Source organism: Sciurus vulgaris (genome assembly GCF_902686455.1).
Source record: "Sciurus vulgaris genome assembly, chromosome: 2".
Taxonomy (NCBI): domain Eukaryota; kingdom Metazoa; phylum Chordata; class Mammalia; order Rodentia; family Sciuridae; genus Sciurus; species Sciurus vulgaris.
The window spans coordinates 84447184-84465598 of NC_136462.1; the positions used below are offsets into that span (position 1 = coordinate 84447184).

Sequence of the window (18415 nt, forward strand, 5' to 3'; positions counted from 1 at the left end):
AACTGGGTCAGGGGTGAGAGGTCTGCATAAGTACACAGTCTTGGTCAACCTGTGGACTGGTTGATCATTCTCTAGTTCTGGTTCTGCAAGCTCCAGAGAAGTCTTTATTGTTTGATGGCTCAATTTCCACTCGCTGTTTGTCTATCAGACCTGTGATCCTGGAAGGGGGTGATAACCCAAGGTTTCTAGGCACCACTGCAGGGTTCTTAAACAGGATGCTGCAAATCATGCCTCAGTTTTCAAGAGGGATGAGATAGGTTAGGTAAATGAATAAACCTTGTATTGCTGATAAACCTTGTATTGCTTCTTTTGAGATGAACATCCTTAAAGGATTAACATGACTACATGCAGAGTGGAGAGGGAACTGACACAAATTATAAGGTAATAATGGAGACTAGAACAAAATGAAGGCAGAGATGCCAAGCTTTATCCTGCTTTTAGTTACCATGGGCCTCAGTAAAGTGTCACTGTTTTTAGCAAAGACAGACTCCCTAAGTCTCTGTTATGTGAACTGTCCCTTGTTGATTGCCAGTGTGCCTCAGTCCCTGTACCCAGTATTGAGAGCATGGGTGTCCCATCTGGTTTGACCAAGTTTGTGCCCTGGCCCAGCACTTTGAAAAGTACAGGGGCCACTGAAAACCATTTGCTGATGGCAGCGACAGCAGCCCTCAGTTCCCAGGTCACGGTTGGGGCTCTTGGCTGGTGATGCTGGGGTCCTGACAGGCTGTTTCTAGGGTGAGGCATTGGTTTTGGTTCTTTGGATTCTTTGGATTCCTGCATTTTTCACTCCTCATTCTCAGACTTTCTGTTGATCTGAGCTACTACCTATCCAGCTCATGAATTCCTTTTTGGGTTCACTAGAATCAGTGCATCCTTTTACAATCAAAGATCCTGACTCTGAGGAGTTCACTTTTCATAATTGCTTGTCTTTGTACAAACTCTCCTCCACATACCCCTACCTTCTGGATCCCTCTTCTCCAGGAGGCAAATCCCACTAATCCTTCAAGTCTCATTTTAAATGGTATTTCCTCATGGTGACCTTTTTTTTTTCCCTAGAGAATCAGTCACTCTCCCCAGCAGGATCCAAAGGCACCACTTATACCTATTTAAACACTGTTATAATGAACACAACATGGTTGTTTTCATTTACATGCCCATCTATCTCATTAGACTCTCAGTTCCTTGAGGACCATGGCTCAATCATATGTCTGGAATTGAGCACAATGCCTGACACCTAGTAAATGAGTAGGGGCATTTGTTACTTTGTGGGCTGTTTGTCATTTCAATCCTTTTCTATTTGGGAAAGTTATTTACTTTATGAGTCCTGGGGTAAGACAGAGCATGCCTCCCATTCAAGAAGTGAAAATATCTGAGTTTTATACCCCCACCTATGCAGGTAAAGATTAGGTATGAGATGTAGGCTTCGCTCATCAGGTGAGCATGTGTCAAAGTTCAGCAGGACACAGAACTTCAGTGACTACCAGGATTCCACAAGGGGAGGAGTTTCCAGTGTAGCAGTAGGTACCTCAGGGATGGTTTCTTGGGCTCAGCAGAGGCAGCTGCAGCATCCTTCTGTGCTGGTTTTATGGCATTGTTTTGTCTGTGGTCCAGGCTGCACTCTAGTCTTTCCTTGTTCTTCCTTAATTCTGAGCTCTATTCTTCTAGGCTTCTGGGAGATTCTGTGACCTATTTAATATCCATTCAGCTGATTCCTCTCTGCTTAAATCTGTTTGATGTGTTGCTTATAAATGACGCTCTTGATTTCTATTTGATGTTCAGTAAGTATTTGTCAATGAAAGGGTATGTAGATAGACAGGGATAGTACAAGATAAAACCATGATGGGAGATGTTGTGTCTGAATGATATTGTTCTCTCTTTTGATATTCCTACTCTCTATCTCTGTGCCCCAGATCATTCCACCAGTCTTAAAGTAGCCCTTGACTTCCTACTTTAGAAAAAACTTAATAAAGTTTTAATAACTTAATAAACTTATTTACATGAAGTTGTTAATATTTGGACTTAGAAAAATATAACCTTTCTAAGGAATATTTCTTTCTTTTTCTTTTTCTATGCCTTTTTGTAGTACTGGGGATTGCACCCAGGGTCTTGCACATGCTATGCAAGTACACTAACCACTGAGCAATACCCCTGGTGCTTTTTTAGTTGTATTTTCCAGTCTGGTTTTGAACTTGCGATTCTCCTGGTTCACCCCCAGCAGCTGGTATTAACAGATGTGTCACCATGCCAGACCTAGAAAATTTGTTTTTGAAAGTGCATAATTCTGTGGTTTAAATGAACGACTCCACAATGATGGAATTTGGGATATATGCCCCAAATTAGCAGAGTTATTTCACAGCAGAAAAAACTTGGTGCTTATCCTATGCTACAGAGCATGGAAACTACCTACCTGTTCATTTGTAAGACTGATACAGTGTGATAAGTGCTTTTGCATGATGTATATTAAAATTTTCTGTGTATTTGAACTATAGGACAAATGATCTGCACATAACTGGTGTGGCAGGGATGAGGCAGAAAAAGATGAAGCTATGAACAACAAATTGAATTGCATCAAAAAAATATTTTCAGTCCTGACCCATCAAGAAATTCATGTTTTTGTAAATCATATGTCTCCTGCTCCAGTGCCTAATCTCTTTAATAAGTGTTTATTGATGAAGGCAAGAGGAAAGTAGATGACCAGAGACCATTCTTTCCTGGGTAACTAATCCAACTGTCTGCTCCTCAATTTCCAGTTAGGAGAATAAGATGAACTTCTACGGATCAATAGACAAAGAGAGTGGTTAAATTGAAATCTATTATTGGCAGACTTGATAAAGCAACCTCACATGTTATCTCCCAGAATCCTTACAGCAAGCCTGTGATGTAAACTCTAAGCCCCATTCTGCAGATGAGGAAGTTGAGGCTCCCAGAGTTAAAGTGACCTCACAAATGAAGGGGAGGCCATCTGAAGGGAACTCTAATTCCTGAAGGAAATCAAATCCTCATTGACTAGGTTCTGATTCGTTCCCATTAAGCCTAGTGAGTTTACTAAACAGGTAAAAAGAAAAAGAGAGAAGACTTCAAATCAGACTTGCTGAGGAACCCAGACAGCCCTCAAGCATGGCACATGGCCAGTACAGTGGCCCCACGTCTACCTTGTCATGAGTTCTTTATGCTGCTTTGAATATTCTTGCTGTGAGTTGACTGAAGGAAATCCACTTGAAAGTTCACCCAACTCTTTTCGGCCTACCTCACATATTCAGCTTTGCCTTTTGCAGTGGGCAGCCAGGTGTAGGACACTTCATCTCCCATTGCCCACCATTCTGACATAAAGTTCACCTTAATCTGCTGATTCATTCTGATGAGATTGCTTTAGAAGTCACTCCAAAGTCACCAAGGCTAAAAGGGATGTGGCTGTTAAGACAGAAATACATTTCAGTTAATACCTTTGCTGCACTGAAGCTAAGCCAGTGCCAACCTTAATTCCTAAAGGAAAACAAATCCACAATAATCCATCTTCTAATTCTGTGCAGACTGGCACGACACCAGATCATATCAGCTGTGAGTCCTCTTTTCTTCACACCAAGCATAGACCAAGCCCTCACAGGGTTGAATTTGAGGTCAGGAAGTTGCACATATAGAAATGTGTGGCCCAAGAAAGCATCAACAGCTTCCCCAGTTTATCCGAAATGATAAATTTTACTCTTATAGGAAAAACAAGCTCATTCTGTTTCAATGAAAAATCAACTTAAGCTGAGCAGCAAGCAAAGTGCAAAACTATTTTGTCATTTGTGGGCAAGGCTTTGCTGGGTTACATGTGGCCTAGTCTTCTTATTTACTTTTGTAATACTTTTGTACTTCTTATTCACCTTAAGATTATCCTTAATCCTATTTCCTCCCTGGTCTCTGAGAAAAGGTCTGATTTTTATTCATTAACACTGAACTGCAAAGGACTGTGGAGAGTTCATTGCTTCCTAGAAATATTCACATTTGAATATCATTGTTTGACTGGAATGAAAGGAATAGAAGGGGAGAGAAACGAAGCTGAGGGGAAGATGTTTGGTTTAAGGTAGGGGTAGGACAACTATATAGTCCAAAGGCTAAATTTGACCTACTTTTTTTTTTTTGGTGTGGCCCATAAGCTAAGAATGATTTAAATGACTACAAAAAAAAAAAAAGAAAAGAAAAGAAATGTTTTTAAAAGAGCAATATTTTGTGACACATAAAATTTACAAGAAGCTGAGGCAGGAGGATTGCAAGTTCTAAGCCAGCCTGGGCAACTTAGTGAGAACCCTGTGTCAAAATAAAATTAAAAAAGAGCTTGGAATGTAGCTCAATGAAAGAGCACTTGCCTAGCATGAGCCAGGTCCTGAGTTCAATCACCAGCACCACAAAAAAAAAAAGGACAGAATGAAATTTCATTGTCCAAAGTTTTATTAGGACATACTAAGCATGTCCTCTACCACTGAGCTACACCCTCAGCTTTCAAGGGCAAAGTTAAATTGTAGCTGCACAAAACCTAAAATACTTACCGTCTTGGTCTTTTAGTGCTGCTGTAACAGAATACCAAAGACTGGGTAATTGATAATGAATAGAAATTTATTGGCTCATGGTTTTAGAGGCTGGCAAGTCCAAGACTGAGGGGTCATCTCTGGCAAAGGCTATCTTGCTGCATCATCCCATGGAGGAAGGGCAGAGAAGGAGAGAGAGAACAAAAGATTCAACTCACAGCCTTTATAATAAATAAGCATAATCCATTCACGATGCTGGAATCCTCCTGACCTAAGCACCTCCCTTTAGGCTCCACCTCCCAGTACTGTTTTAATGGAGATGAAGTTTCTGACATGCACATTTGGGGGGACACATTCAAATCATTGCCTGTCTTTACAAAGCATTTACCACCCCTTGTACTGTTTATATAGAAAGAAGTTGCTCCTGAGGAGATAGAAGTTCATAAGAAGAAAGTTGGGTGACAAATGTGTCTGAGACAGTAAAGCTTTCATTTCAGTTAGCATCTCCCTTGCCAGCATTCAACAGAAGTCTAGTCTCAGGAAAGAGGCCCTAGAACATTTCCTGGGGCAGTGGACACAGGGGCATCTTCACTATAAAACCTCACCAGGGCAGAGACTCTCACATCCAAGGCTGGGCCAATGTGCAATGGCTTTTGAGTTGGCCAACTCTGGTACCAAGCTGCTACTGTAAAGTTGTCTTCAAGGGCAAGTAAATAATTCTAGCTAGTTAGCTTAAATCCCCAAGGGAAAATACTTTCTACAAGTTATCTTCTTGCTTAAAATAGCTTTCCCTATTTATTATTTTATTTTTTAAATTTTTTTTTTCTTTTTACAGACTGCATCTTGATTCATTGTACACAAATGGGGTACATCTTTTCACTTCTATGGTTGTGCATGATGTAGATTCATATCATTCGTGTAATCATACATGTATATAGGATAATGATGTCTGTCTCATTCCACCATTTTTCATACCCTCATTTCCCTCTACATAATTTAAAGTTCCTCCATTCTTCTCTCACCTCCCACTCCCCTACCCCCATTATTCATTGTCATCCGCTTATCAGGGAAAACATTCAGCCTTTGGTTTTTTGGGTTTGGCGTATTTCACTTAGCATGATATTCTCCAATTCCATCCATTTGCCTGCAAATGCCATAATATTATTCTTCTTTATGGCTGAATAATACTCCATTGTGTATATACCACAGTTTCTTTATCAATCATCTGTTGAAGGGCATCTAGGTTGGTTCCACAATCTAGCTATTGTGAATTGAGCTGCTGTAACCATTGATGTGGCTGCATTACTGTAGTATGCTAATTTTAAGTCCTTTGGGTATAAACTGAGGAGTGCGATAACTGGGTCAAAAGGTGGGTTCATTCCAAGTTTTCTGAGGATTCTCCATACTGCTTTCCAGAGTGGCTGCACCAATTTGCAACTCCACCAGCAATGTAAAAGTGTGCCTTTTCCCCACATCCATGCCAATATCTATTATTGCTTGTGTTGATAATAGCCATTCTAATTGGAGTAAGATGAAATCTTAGAGTTGTTTTAATTTGCATTCTCTATTTATTTATTCACTTATTAAATCCCTTGTTCCACAAACACTGGTTTATATGTCTACTAGGTGACAGACCTAGTAATGTAATCTACTAAGTGCCAGACATACAAAGAAATACCACCACAAGCCCTGTTTTTGAGGGACTCATAGGTTAGTGGTGGAGAAATGGATAGCAGTTGAAAGACTTAGGACATATATTTTATAATAAAGGAACAAATAAGATGACTGTGGGGACTCAGAAAATTCACAGAACTTGGGGTATAAATGGTGGGCACTAAAGTTTCACTATGTACCAAGTAATTGTTTTTCTTCAGTACTGGCAATTGAAACCAGGGCCTTGCATGTGCTAGGCAAATTCTCTACCACTAAGCTGGGCTTTTCTAAAATTTTATTTTGAGTCAGGGTCTTGCTAAGTCATCCAAGCTGTTCTTAAACTTACCAACTTCCTATCTCAGATTCAAATAAATTTCATGTCATTTTTACATGTCACAAAATATCACTCTTCTTTTGACTTTTTAGAAACATTTAAAAATACAAAATAACACTTAACTTGTGGGTCATACCAAAAAAAAAGAAAAAAAGAAAGAAAAGTAGTTGGCCTACCCCTTCCTACTCCTGCCCTAACCCAATTTCGTCCATTTTGTATTTATGACAAGATCTCATAAGCTTCCAAGACTGGCCTTGAATTTGTGACCCCACTTCCTCAGCCTCATGAGTAGTTGGGATTATGGGTGCAACCTACTGCACATAGTTGTACTAAGTAATTTTATTGATGAATCATTTAATGCCACCTAGAATTTTGAGTAGAATCAAGGTTGCACCACATAACAGGATTCTAAAACTTTTGGTTTTCCAAAAGTCCCAAGCTTTTTCTCCCCTTAATAGTTTGCAAGAGCTACTACAACACAGTATCACAAAGTAGGTGGTTTAAACAACAGAAATATATTTCCTACAGTTCTGGAGGCTAGATGTCCAAGATTAAGGTGTCAGCAGACTTGGTTTCTTATAATGCCTCTCTTCTTGGCCTATAGATGATGGTATTCTCCCTGTCATCTCATGACCTTCCCTGTTTGTGTGTCTGTATTCCCTCTTCTTATCAGGTCACCAGTCATCTCATGGTTTAGATCTGGACTGTCCTCCAAAGTCTCAAGTGGCGAGGGCTTGGTCCCCAGCTTGTGCCATTGTTGAGAGGTGGTAGAAACTTCAGAAGATGGGACCTAGCTGGAGGAAATCAGTCACAGGAGTATTCTCTTGACAGGTATACCATGACCCCAGCCCCTTCCTTTCTCTCCCTCCTTCCCAGCTGCCATGAGATGAACAGCGCTTCTCTGCCATGTATTCCCTGCATGATGTTCTGTCTCATCTTAGGCTCATAGAGCTAGGGCCAAGTGACCATGAACTGAAACCTCTGAAACCATGAACCAAAATAAATCTTTTAAGTTGTTTTTCTTGGGTACATTTCCACAGTGATGGGAAGCTGAGTAACTAACATAAGAGTTTCCCTGAAGACCTCATTGTAACTTAATCACCTCTTTAAAGATCTAATCTCCAAAAACAGTCACATTCTGAGGTACTGGGGGCTAGGACTTCGACATACGAATGGGGGTGGGGAGCATAGTGCAGCCAACAACACTTCCCTCGTGGACACTGCTCTCCCTCTTACTGCCTCCACTCTGCACCTTCCACTTATCTGATGCCCTCTCTCCCTTTGCACTCCGCTTGGTCCAGAAGCCTCCTTCAGCCTGCACCACTGACTGCCTTCCCCTCCCTCAATAGTGCTTCTAAGCATTTGGTGAAGCACTTCTCACACTGCACTATTGCTGACCTTATCTGGAAAAATCAGAATGTTCCCAGTCAGGTGTGATGGTACATACCTGTGATCCCAGCAACCGGGAGGCTGAAGCAGGAGGATTGCAAGTTTGAGGCCAGTCTCAGCAACTTAGGGAGACCCTCAGTCAATTAGTGAGGCCCTGTCTCAAAATAAAATATAAAGGAAAATAAAGGACTGGATGTCACCAGAAGTAAAACACCCCTGGGTTCAATCCCCAGTACCACAACACACACACACACACACACACACACACAATCAGGGTATTCCCCACCATCTCCTTAGCCCTTCCTCTATCCCCTCTAAGGAAAACACAATAACTCAGTTCAGTCTTTGGTCAAATGATGAAGGAAAACCTATGTTAAAGGATAGTTTTGAATGTAAACAATGAGTCATAAAATGAACATAGGTCAAAGATTTTTACTTAACTCATTAATTAACAAGGAAATCAGATGTTACAATTGGCTCAAAGGAGAATCCAAAAGAGCAGTTGAACATATAAGTCCATCAGGAATGCTGAAGAGAATTTGTTTAATAGATGCAAACCCAGTCATTATCAGTAGGCAATAATCCCTTGCATTCTGCCAGAAACAAATCACATTTTCATGAAAATCACTATCAATTTGTATCACTATCAGTTTTGTATGACCTTGAACTTATTGGTAACTTTCTAGTGAATATGAATAGATTAAAATATGCTACAGAAACTAAAATGATCTTTAAAAAAGTTAAATGTGAGCAAGGCAGTAGGAAACTGCTTTGCTCAAGCTTTGCTAGACTGATACAAGTTGTTTCTACTTTTTGAGAGTGAAATTCTTGCATAGTGTAGGAACTATAAAGATTTTTCTACTTGGAGCTTGTAATTTTACCTCTTAATCCTAGGGAAAGAGAGCTGTAAGTAAAAATTGGGAGTTTTGTTTTTTTCCTTCTTTAAATAGAAATTCTGTAAGACTAAAGCACAAGGCCACTGTACTTTGGAATCCTGCTAAAAGAATATTACATAAAAAGAAGAGGGGAGTTCTCCCGTCTCACTGCTCTGAACTCAACAGCCCAGAGCATGGGGGTGTGGGGAGTATCCAGTCAGTGGAGCCACGAGGGGGACAGTGACCAGTTGTTACTGAGGGACCAGCAGGGAAATGGAGGAAGCTGTGAGCAGCACGTGACCCCTCATCACACATCTTCTGAGCATGTGAGACCAAGAATTTCCCAAAATATTTGGTTAGAAGGACTTTGCAGGGGGCTGAGGTTATGACATGAAACAGGTTATAAGAGATTTTAGATAAAAGGGTTGGAGGTATTAGCTTTGAAATCATACCAAAAGTAAATAAAATTTATGATATATGTTTTTCCTGTTTGTAATGTTATTTAAGGATTTTTAAAATGCATTTTTTTAAACTTCTGTCTTCCTTTTCTATTTACTGAACAAATATTCCTTAGTCTGCCTGGGGAAATGGGAAGGAAATATAGCTGCTGTTTGCCTTCTGTCCAGGCAAGGAAGGTGCATGCATCTGCCTCCTACCTTCTCCGCAGAGTGGAAACTGCAAGGTTAAGTTCACTCTGCAGACTCCAAACACAGATCTACTTCAAGTCATAGGTTTCAACCTGCCCACCTTGAAAAACAATTGAGTCTTGCATTTTTCAAAATTGACCAATGTATAAATCTTTAGAGGGGGAAAAAAGTACTCATGGAATTTTCCACTTAATAACTTTTATGGTATCTAAATATAAACATAATTCTGCTATGGCTTTATATAAAGATAAATTAGAAACAAATTTGTACATTAAGTGCAAACAAAATACAAGGCTATGAAAATTAAATTAAAAAAACATTTAGGAGCTGGGTGCAGTGGTGCTTGCCTGTAATCCCAGAGGCTTGGGAGGCTGAGGACAAATTAAACATGTTTATCTAATTCTCAAAGCCACAATAGAAAATTGGAAGTGTGAGGAGGTTATAAGTATGGGTAAAATAATGGACTCAATGACAGCAGGAAAAGGGGGGAAATTTATAAAGCAAACCATAAATATTTTTAAAACACATTAATTAGAAGCTATTATAGTAGAAAGTGGATCATGGGGAGGATGGAGGGGATGTAAAGGGAAGATACTGGGGAATGAAGCTAATCAAATTATGTCATGTGCATGTATGAATATGGTATAATAAATTCCACTATGTGTAATTATAATGCACCAATAAAATTTTTTAAAGAATTTTAAAAAAGCCATTCAGAACAATGAATCTTATAAATACCAATAAGCCATTAAGGTATTCATAATGACTTAAGATAGTACAAAAATAAATACTTGGTACACTGTTTCTTAGATTACATAGGGTATACTTTTTATAGTAAGGACATATTTTAGAAAAATTCCCATTCCAAATGGAATTGATTATCTACAAGGGTAAATCTTTAGGTAGTTGAGAAATTAACCAATCATTTCCTAAGACTTTTAATTATCACTTACCTAAGAGAAACATTCCTGAGAAAGTTAAAGAAGTATCTTAATATATCAACTGTATGATCAGTCATAAGACAGGAGAGCAACAGCGTAGCTTTATTCTTCTCTTCTGTTCCTAACTGTTGAGCTTTGAAAAGTGCTTCGTGCAAAGCAACAGGGAGAATTGGCTCTGGTAATTCCCTGAAGAACTGCTTAAGAAGTCCTGCAATGTCACATGGAAGTGCAGAAGACAGGCAACCTTCACCATGATCCAGTTTATTCTGAAATAAATTAATCTTGAGCATTTTGGAGGCTTTTATTGCCAATAAAGTAACCTTTATTATATCTAATTAAAGAGCTTTCTTTCATAAATCTTCTTAATCTTTAATACTCCTTTCTAGAAGGCTAAAAATAAACCAACATGATTTGTTTATTTTTACTTTATCGGAATAAAGACCATGAATTTGAAAGCACTCTAAACTTTTAAAGCACTATATAAATGATACAATTTCTTTTGAAAAAAAAATATTTTTCTGCTGGGAAAAAAAGTTATTGGAATTCAATTCAGTCAATTATTTATATAATAGTTCTAGATAATTCAATTATAAAAGCCAAATCAGAAAAACGGTACAAATGAAAAATTAGAGTTCAAGATCATGCTCACCTTTAGTGCCTTAAGACGAATAACAGATCCTGATTTCCTAAAAAGTCCTTCTGTTTGAATATGCTCTTGTAAAGATGTGCAGGCATCAACAAGAAAGCTGAAAGAGATTTTTTTCAAGTGACTAGATATGCACCTTACGAAACTCTATTCCCCTTGCCAAAACCACATAAGCAGGACAAGTATTCCTGCCACTTTCAGGAAACTGGAATGTCACAAATCTCTTTAATCCGTATGGGTAAAAACTTTTAGTTGTCCTTCCTCCCTAAATTCTTCTCTAAGGCTCATCTTCTTATTCATGCCAACTTCAATGTGCCTCCTCAATTCTACATACTCTTCAATTTTACTCCATTTCTGTGCTTCCCTTCAGAACCCAGGACTTGTCTTACTTTTTTGCCTCCACCTCTACTTGACCCTCTCCAGACTCTTATCCTCATTACTCTAAGGAAAACAGTTCCCATCAAGGTCACCAATGCCCTTTGCCTCTGCCAAATACATGTCAGTTCATTGTGCCCATTTTGCTTAACCCATGAGCATTTGACACATCTGACTATCCCTCTACTCAAAAATACTCTTTTCACAACTCTTCTGATTTTCCTGCTATATAAATGAAAACTCCTTCTCAAACTCCTTTTCTGACTCCTCTTCTTTTACTAGACCTTTCTATGATGGAATGACATATGGCTGACCAAGGGCATCTTCTTTTATCTATTGTCTCTCCATCGGTGATCTTTAAAGCATACACAGACTTAAATATCTATCAAAAATAAGGTAAGTTTTTCTCACCCCAACATTATTCCTCAAAAAAGTAGGATATATCCCAGTTCTCACAATTCTCATATTAAGAGGTAGATGCTCAATTTTTTAAAATTTTGAACAATAATCTCAATGTTAATGTTAAATACTTAGATATTTGACAGCTGGTACCAACAAATTGAAACATATTCCAGCTACATACAACTGATATAGTTGTATTGGTGCATAGTGGCTGAATGTCAGTCCTGCTGATAGAGGATAATTGACAGATAGTGTTTGTTTTTTTAAAGGAGGTCAAGAAATTACAACAAAGATTTAGTCATTATTCCTGGGGATTAGCAATTCCAAATGTTGAAAGTTATTATAGGCTTTCATTATGGGAAAATGAAGTCTTTTATAGGTCATGTGAAAAGGAAAAGAGTTAAGTGATTACCTAAGGACAAATGAAGAAAAACTGTATAAGGGCAGTAAGGTGTTCAATAAATGCACTTGTATGATGCATCAATTAACACCTAGATTATTGGACTAAAGTAGACAAAAATGAACCCTACTTTGTATAAAGGGAAAATAATTAAAGGGAGAAGATATGCCTTTTAAAACTATTGTCTTAAAACAAACTTCTCTAGTTTTTTCTGATGTGATTAGTCCAAAATGTTACTTAAAATAATAAATGGCATAGAAAAAAACTGAAGTATTACATAATATATATTCACAAATACCTATTTTAAATATTTTTATCCAACATTTCTTAAACAAAAAATATCGAAATTAATCCTGAATTGGTAATTTAGTATAGTACTTAATCTGAGAGCTGTGGTAAAAGAACTGGTATAAAACCAAAAATTAAGCAAAACAAAATAATTTTGTTTCTAACATTTATTCATTAATGAACATTAAAATTCAATCCTGGAAATGAGCACAAATTACATTTAAATTAGATAAAAGTTCAAAATTTTATTTTTCACATAAGCTGATGTTGACAGATAAACTCATTTGCTGGTTTGAAATGAATATGTGTATCAATCAACTGTTTTCAAACACTCTATCTAAAACCAGTTTGAAATATTTATTCTCCATTTCAACTGCTTACCTTGGAATGTGTCCATATTCTGGTACAACAGAATGTGGCAATGCATTAAAAGGTACTCCAAATATTTTACCCTAAAAAGACAATCCAGTTACACTAACATAAATACTAGGCATAAAATAAATTTTCTTAATCAGTGGGTAAATTAAAAACTTTAGAAATAAAAAAATACATTCTGCTATTACTATATATACCTAAGCATCTGGTAAAAAATAGGTATTATTAGACATTATGCTAGACATTGGGAGTACAAAGATGGTCAAGATAAAGTCATAGCCTTTTAACAGTCTAGTGAATTAAATCTCTAATCTGATTATGGAAAATCAATCCAGTTAGTGCTTAGTAAGAAAGTTCTTAAACAGAATTTGGCTGAAACATTAACTTCTCCCCCCAAAATACTACAGATTCCTTCAGTGACCTTATAAATACTGATCTTATTTGATAAACCAGTTGATAGTAAACAGTAATTTCTGTCACTCACTGAACACCTCTTAAAACACATCAGAAGTAGTTACAATTATTGACTGATGCTCACTGGTAGAGTGAAAAATGCCAAGCTCTGAGTTCCACCCTTAGCCTGAGCGGTGGTGGTGGTTACTTTCAGACCTCTTTTCCACACTCTATAAGTGCTTTTCAAACTCTGTCCTGAGGTATACAAGGCAGGGTGCTTGCAAATATTTAAGTTAAATTTCATTTAACTACCTTGAAACTCATTTTTTTAAATGCACAAATGTGAATACACTGAGAAATCCCAAGAGCAAACTTGTCTATTGGTGAACTTAAGTGTTTTTTGCACATCCAAGAGCAAATTAAGAATCTGCCACTATTTTTGTACCTGCATTCCAACTTCTTAAAAAATATGTCATTGATTAAGAAGTGTGTGGTTTTGCCCTGAGTTCTCAATCCCCAGGACCTCAAAAATAAATAAACAAACAGCCAATATCGGGAGATATTTTTGGTTGTCATAAGTAAAGGAAGCTACTGGCAACTAGTGGGCAGAAGTCAGAGATGCTATTAAACCCCTTCCTTTTCCTGACAATTTATCTATCCAAAATTTCAATAATGCTTAGGTTGGAAAACGCTGCAACTTCCTCTCAATGACCAAAAGTTCCTGAAAAGAATTAAGAAGGTCTTTATTTAAATATCAACAGGTGACCACAAGACTGAATCGGACATACCTAAACACATCACTTTTTGATCCACAGAGTGAACGTCTTACATGACCTGGTAACAGGTGATGGTACCAGGTGTGAGCACCCCTTTTTTTAAGCTAAATCACTTTCTCAGAACTTACCCCTATTTCCGTGGCTGCTGTTTCTTGTCTCCTGCGATCACATTGCCCACGTCCACCCTTGACCTTAATGCCGTAAACAGCCCGAAGCTGCTGCAACAAAGCCAATCTGACCAGCCTCTGATCCCACATCCCGGACACGTCTCCCACTCTCGGAGGCACGTTCCTGACTCTCGTTCGCCACCAAATCTTCCAATTTCCAAACACTCTCAGGTTTGAGCTCCGCTCCGCAGCCTTCCAGCCACCTCTAGCACTCCTCCAGCCCAGGGCCTCGGCCACTTCCTCGGCTTTTCCTCGATCCTCTATCCACTCACACAAACGCTCTTCAACTGGCGTCTTGATCCAGCCACACTTAACTCTTCTTTCACTTACCCCTACCTTCTTTCTGGTCACCCAATCCTTTCCGCTACTGAGACGGACCACCCTTCTTTCTCCCTTGATTCTTTCAGTTCCGTGCACCAACGCCTGTTGTCAGCTTCTCGCCACTTCCGGTCACTTGCAATGATCCCCTTTCCTCCACACTTTACTCTTCCCACTCCAGCGCTCTCGGAAATGTAAACACGACCCTTCCCCTCGCCACTCCAGCCCAAGCAGACCCAGCTAGGCGTTTGAGTCTCAGCTCCCGCGCCCCCTGCCCCAGCGCCCCCTGCCCCAGCCCAGCCGCCGGACCAGCCGGCTGCTCAGGCTCTCTTCCAGTCCCGGTCCCCGCCCGGGCTGGGCGCCGCCGTCACCCCGTTTCACAGGCTTCTCTTCCTCCCCATCAGCCTGCATGCAGAGCCTGGCCTGCACATCCCCGAGCGCAGACTAAAACCAAGCAGCTTTCCTCATGCCTTCGAGCCACTGCGGCCAATACACCCGCAGACCCAGCCCAAGCTCAAATGGCAGCGCCAAACAGCGCTTCGCTCTGATTGGCCCACTCCGCTTTTCAAAATCAGGACCTCCGAGGGTGGCCAGAAGCTGCCTGTCTAGGGAGGTTGGAACAGAGAAGGAACAGCGGTGGGCGTGGCAAGCAAAACCTAGAAACATGAGAATTTCACTTGCTCCTTTATTGCCATGTTTTTGGAGGAAACTACCATTTAAAGCTTGTTGAATATACCTGGCCTGTTCCCAAAATAATATATTCGGGGATATGTAATAGACACCTCACGTTCTTGTCTTCGGACCTTGGGTGGAGCTCTAAGCCCTCTGCGAAAACCGATTCTACGGAATCCGAGGTGAGACAATTTGAGTCAGTATATACAAACTCCGTTTTAGTAACCCTAATTTACTGCCCTTGGTGAGAAAGTCAGGCTATGGAAATTGGTCTCTTTTCGGTGCCCCGATGGTAGTGTTTAGGTCTGCGGGAGGCTGCTGCTGCAGTAGCTTCATTCTGTGGGGCTTGGAGTTAGAAGACCCGAAGGACCTCCAACCCTGCGCGCCCCCCTCCCCGCAACTCCGACATTGCTGAAACCGTGGTTATCTGGTTGGCAAGGCCGCACCGCACCCGCCCAGCTCCGTTCTCCTACCCGCTTTTCCATTCTCAAACACCAGCAATCTCATCGTGATGTTCTGTTTACTGGGATGTAATTCTTTTAGAGCGGTAACTTGAACCCAGTTTAAATACAGGCAATATGGTATACTTTTACTACCGCCCCACACAAGGCAAACTTAAGAGCAGTGACAGCACTTATGCACTATTGTATCCCCATTAGTTAATAGTGCCAGGGCTAAATAAATGAATATTTGCCCAGCGAATGATCTGAAGTAGAGAACATTTTCTTGGAATCATTTTGCTCCTTTTGGAGTCCAAGTCCTTAGGTCTTCTGCTCTTCTCAATCTAAAGAAAAGTCTGTGGAGTGAAAGAAACAAAATGGAAATTGAGCTTTTTGTGTTATTTTTACAGTTGTTTATTGATCGTATATTATGTTATAGGATGTTGAACAAGAGCAGATGCCAGTTCAGCCCTTGAAGGGAAAAGGAAAAGGAAAACTTGGGGCATTTATGGATAGAAATATACTAAGGAAAGAAACGATTCTATGAGAGTGTATATAAAAGATCCTTGGGGGAGAGAATCATATCAATGATTAATTGATCTGAAGAATCAATAGAAATAAACTTGGTGGAAAGTGAAGGTGAGATAGCTAGGTGGAACCAGAGGCAAATTCAAGAGGCAAATTCCTCCAGAAAAGTCATTTTGACAAGAAAGGTGCAACAGATGAAATTGAACCTATTCCTGTTTTTCTTCTTGCTTCATACATACATAACTTTAAAAATTAACTTGTTATCTTTAGCCTCATCCCTTCTCTGAACTTCACAGTATTCTGGGGTTTTAGATGACTCAGATTTCCTGCTCTTGAATATTAGGTGCCTTTTTCTTATCTATGAATGCTTTTTTCCTTTAAACATCTTTATTCAGATGTAATTCAAATAAAATAAAATTTTCTAATTTAAGAATGCAATTCAATAGTTTCAGTATATTCACAGTTATATAAAACCATCAGCACAATCTAAGTTTAAAATACTGTCATTACCCAAAAAGAATACCTCTACCTTTGACAGTCACTCTGCCTCTCAACGCCCCCTTTCCCAATATGGACAAATACTTATTGACTGCTTTCTTTGTAAACTTGCCTCTTAATGGACTTTTCACATAGATGGAATCATGCATTGTGTGACCTTTTGCAACTAACTTCTTTTATTATGTTTTCAAGGTTTATTTTGTAGTTATATATGCTTTTTTAAAGCTGACTTTTTATTTTGTTTGGTATTTTTTGCCTTCTTTTCTCTTATTATTAAAATATTGGTTCTTAATGATATTACCATAATTACTTATTTGCTTTATCTAGCTCTAATTATCACATATATGTGTATATATACATATATAAACAGAATAGCAACAGAATAAAGAATAACTAAAACCTGAATAAGATTAATGACATTGCTAAAATAGGACTGATAAATAATGTTTCAAGTTTCATGTGCTGCTTTTTTCTTTACCTATATCCCACTGGGGATATATAGTCAAGATACTATTTTTTAAATAAACTGAACTTTGTTCTTCTCTTGCCTTATACATATGGATGTATTGATAGATGTGGGCTATTTCTAGTCTTCTGCTATTTCAAAAGATTCTCTGAGCACAAGTAATAAGCTTTTGCCAATATGACTTTAACATTAATTTCCACAATTGAGATTGCTAGGTCAAAGGATAAAAGAACATGTCATTTTATTTAATATTGCCAAATTTCCCTTTATAGGGGTTGTACAATTTTGTATTCACACCAGCAGTGTATAAGAGTTACTGTTTCCCTGTGTCTTTTCCAATAGAATGGATGGTCAAACTCATAGATTTTTGCTAACTTGATATATTGGAGCTAGTATTTCAGTATAGTTTAGCATTTATCTTATTATTAATGACGTGGAACATTTTTGCACATGGTGTGTACATACGATGAAGTATTATGAAGCAGTTAAGGAATATGGAAGAAGTAAGTTGGAAAAAGTAAGGCACAAAAGAATGTAATATTTTAACTTTGGGGTTAGAGGGATTAGAAATACAAATGGGGATACTTGCTTATACTTTCAAAAATAAGCAATAGAAAAGTAAATAAAATCTAATAAAAAATGATAGCAATAAAGGAGAGAACAAGAATAGGTGAAGGAAGGATAAGAATAGAAGCTAGACCTCTTTGAATAGTTCTTGTTTTATAGCTTGATGTTAGAACCCTGTTATTTTGATGGTTTGTTTTTTTGTTTTTGTTTTTGTTTTTGTTTTTGTTTTTGTTTTTTTGGTTTGGTTCGGTTTGTTTTGATTCTAGGGGTTGAATCTAGGAATGCTTAACTACTGAGCCACATCCCCAGCCCTGTTGTTTTTTTATTTTGAGACAGAATCTCCCTAAGTTGCTTAGGGACTTGCTGAATTGCTGAGGCTGGCTTTGAGTTTGCAGTCCTCCTGCTTCAACCTCTTGAACTCCTGGGATTACAGGAGTGTGCCACCACACCCAGCCTATAAATGTTTAACATGTTTACAATACAAAATAAAAGGAGAAAGCAACTCCTAAAATGGAAAGCAAACAAATACATGAACTAATCTTTTCATCTGTTTAAAGGCTATTTGCATTTCCTTTTCTTTCTATTGATATGAACTTTTTAAAAAAGAAATTAGAAACTTTTTATATTAGCCCTTTGTGATATAGGTTGCATACTTTGGAGGGGGTACATTTTGCTTTGCTTTTTTTCTCTTTGTTGAAATTGTAGTTAATTAGTCTCTTTCTTTAATGCTTCTGGATTCTGGTCATAGGTAGGCATG

The 18415-nt window shown here is 38.6% G+C and overlaps 1 protein-coding gene across 1 annotated transcript; it reads right to left on the reverse strand.

Annotated features, from left to right (window-relative positions):
* Positions 1-10267: 10267 nt before the first annotated feature.
* Positions 10268-14999, reverse strand: ARHGAP11B (Rho GTPase activating protein 11B). The gene is made up of 4 exons (XM_079125983.1): positions 14131-14999; positions 12840-12910; positions 10997-11093; positions 10268-10613 (listed from the first exon to the last, which is right to left on the reverse strand). The coding sequence occupies exons 1-4, from the start codon at positions 14257-14259 to the stop codon at positions 10356-10358; spliced, it is 555 nt and encodes a 184-aa protein (XP_078982109.1). The 5' UTR covers positions 14260-14999; the 3' UTR covers positions 10268-10355.
* Between the last annotated feature and the right edge of the window lie 3416 nt (positions 15000-18415).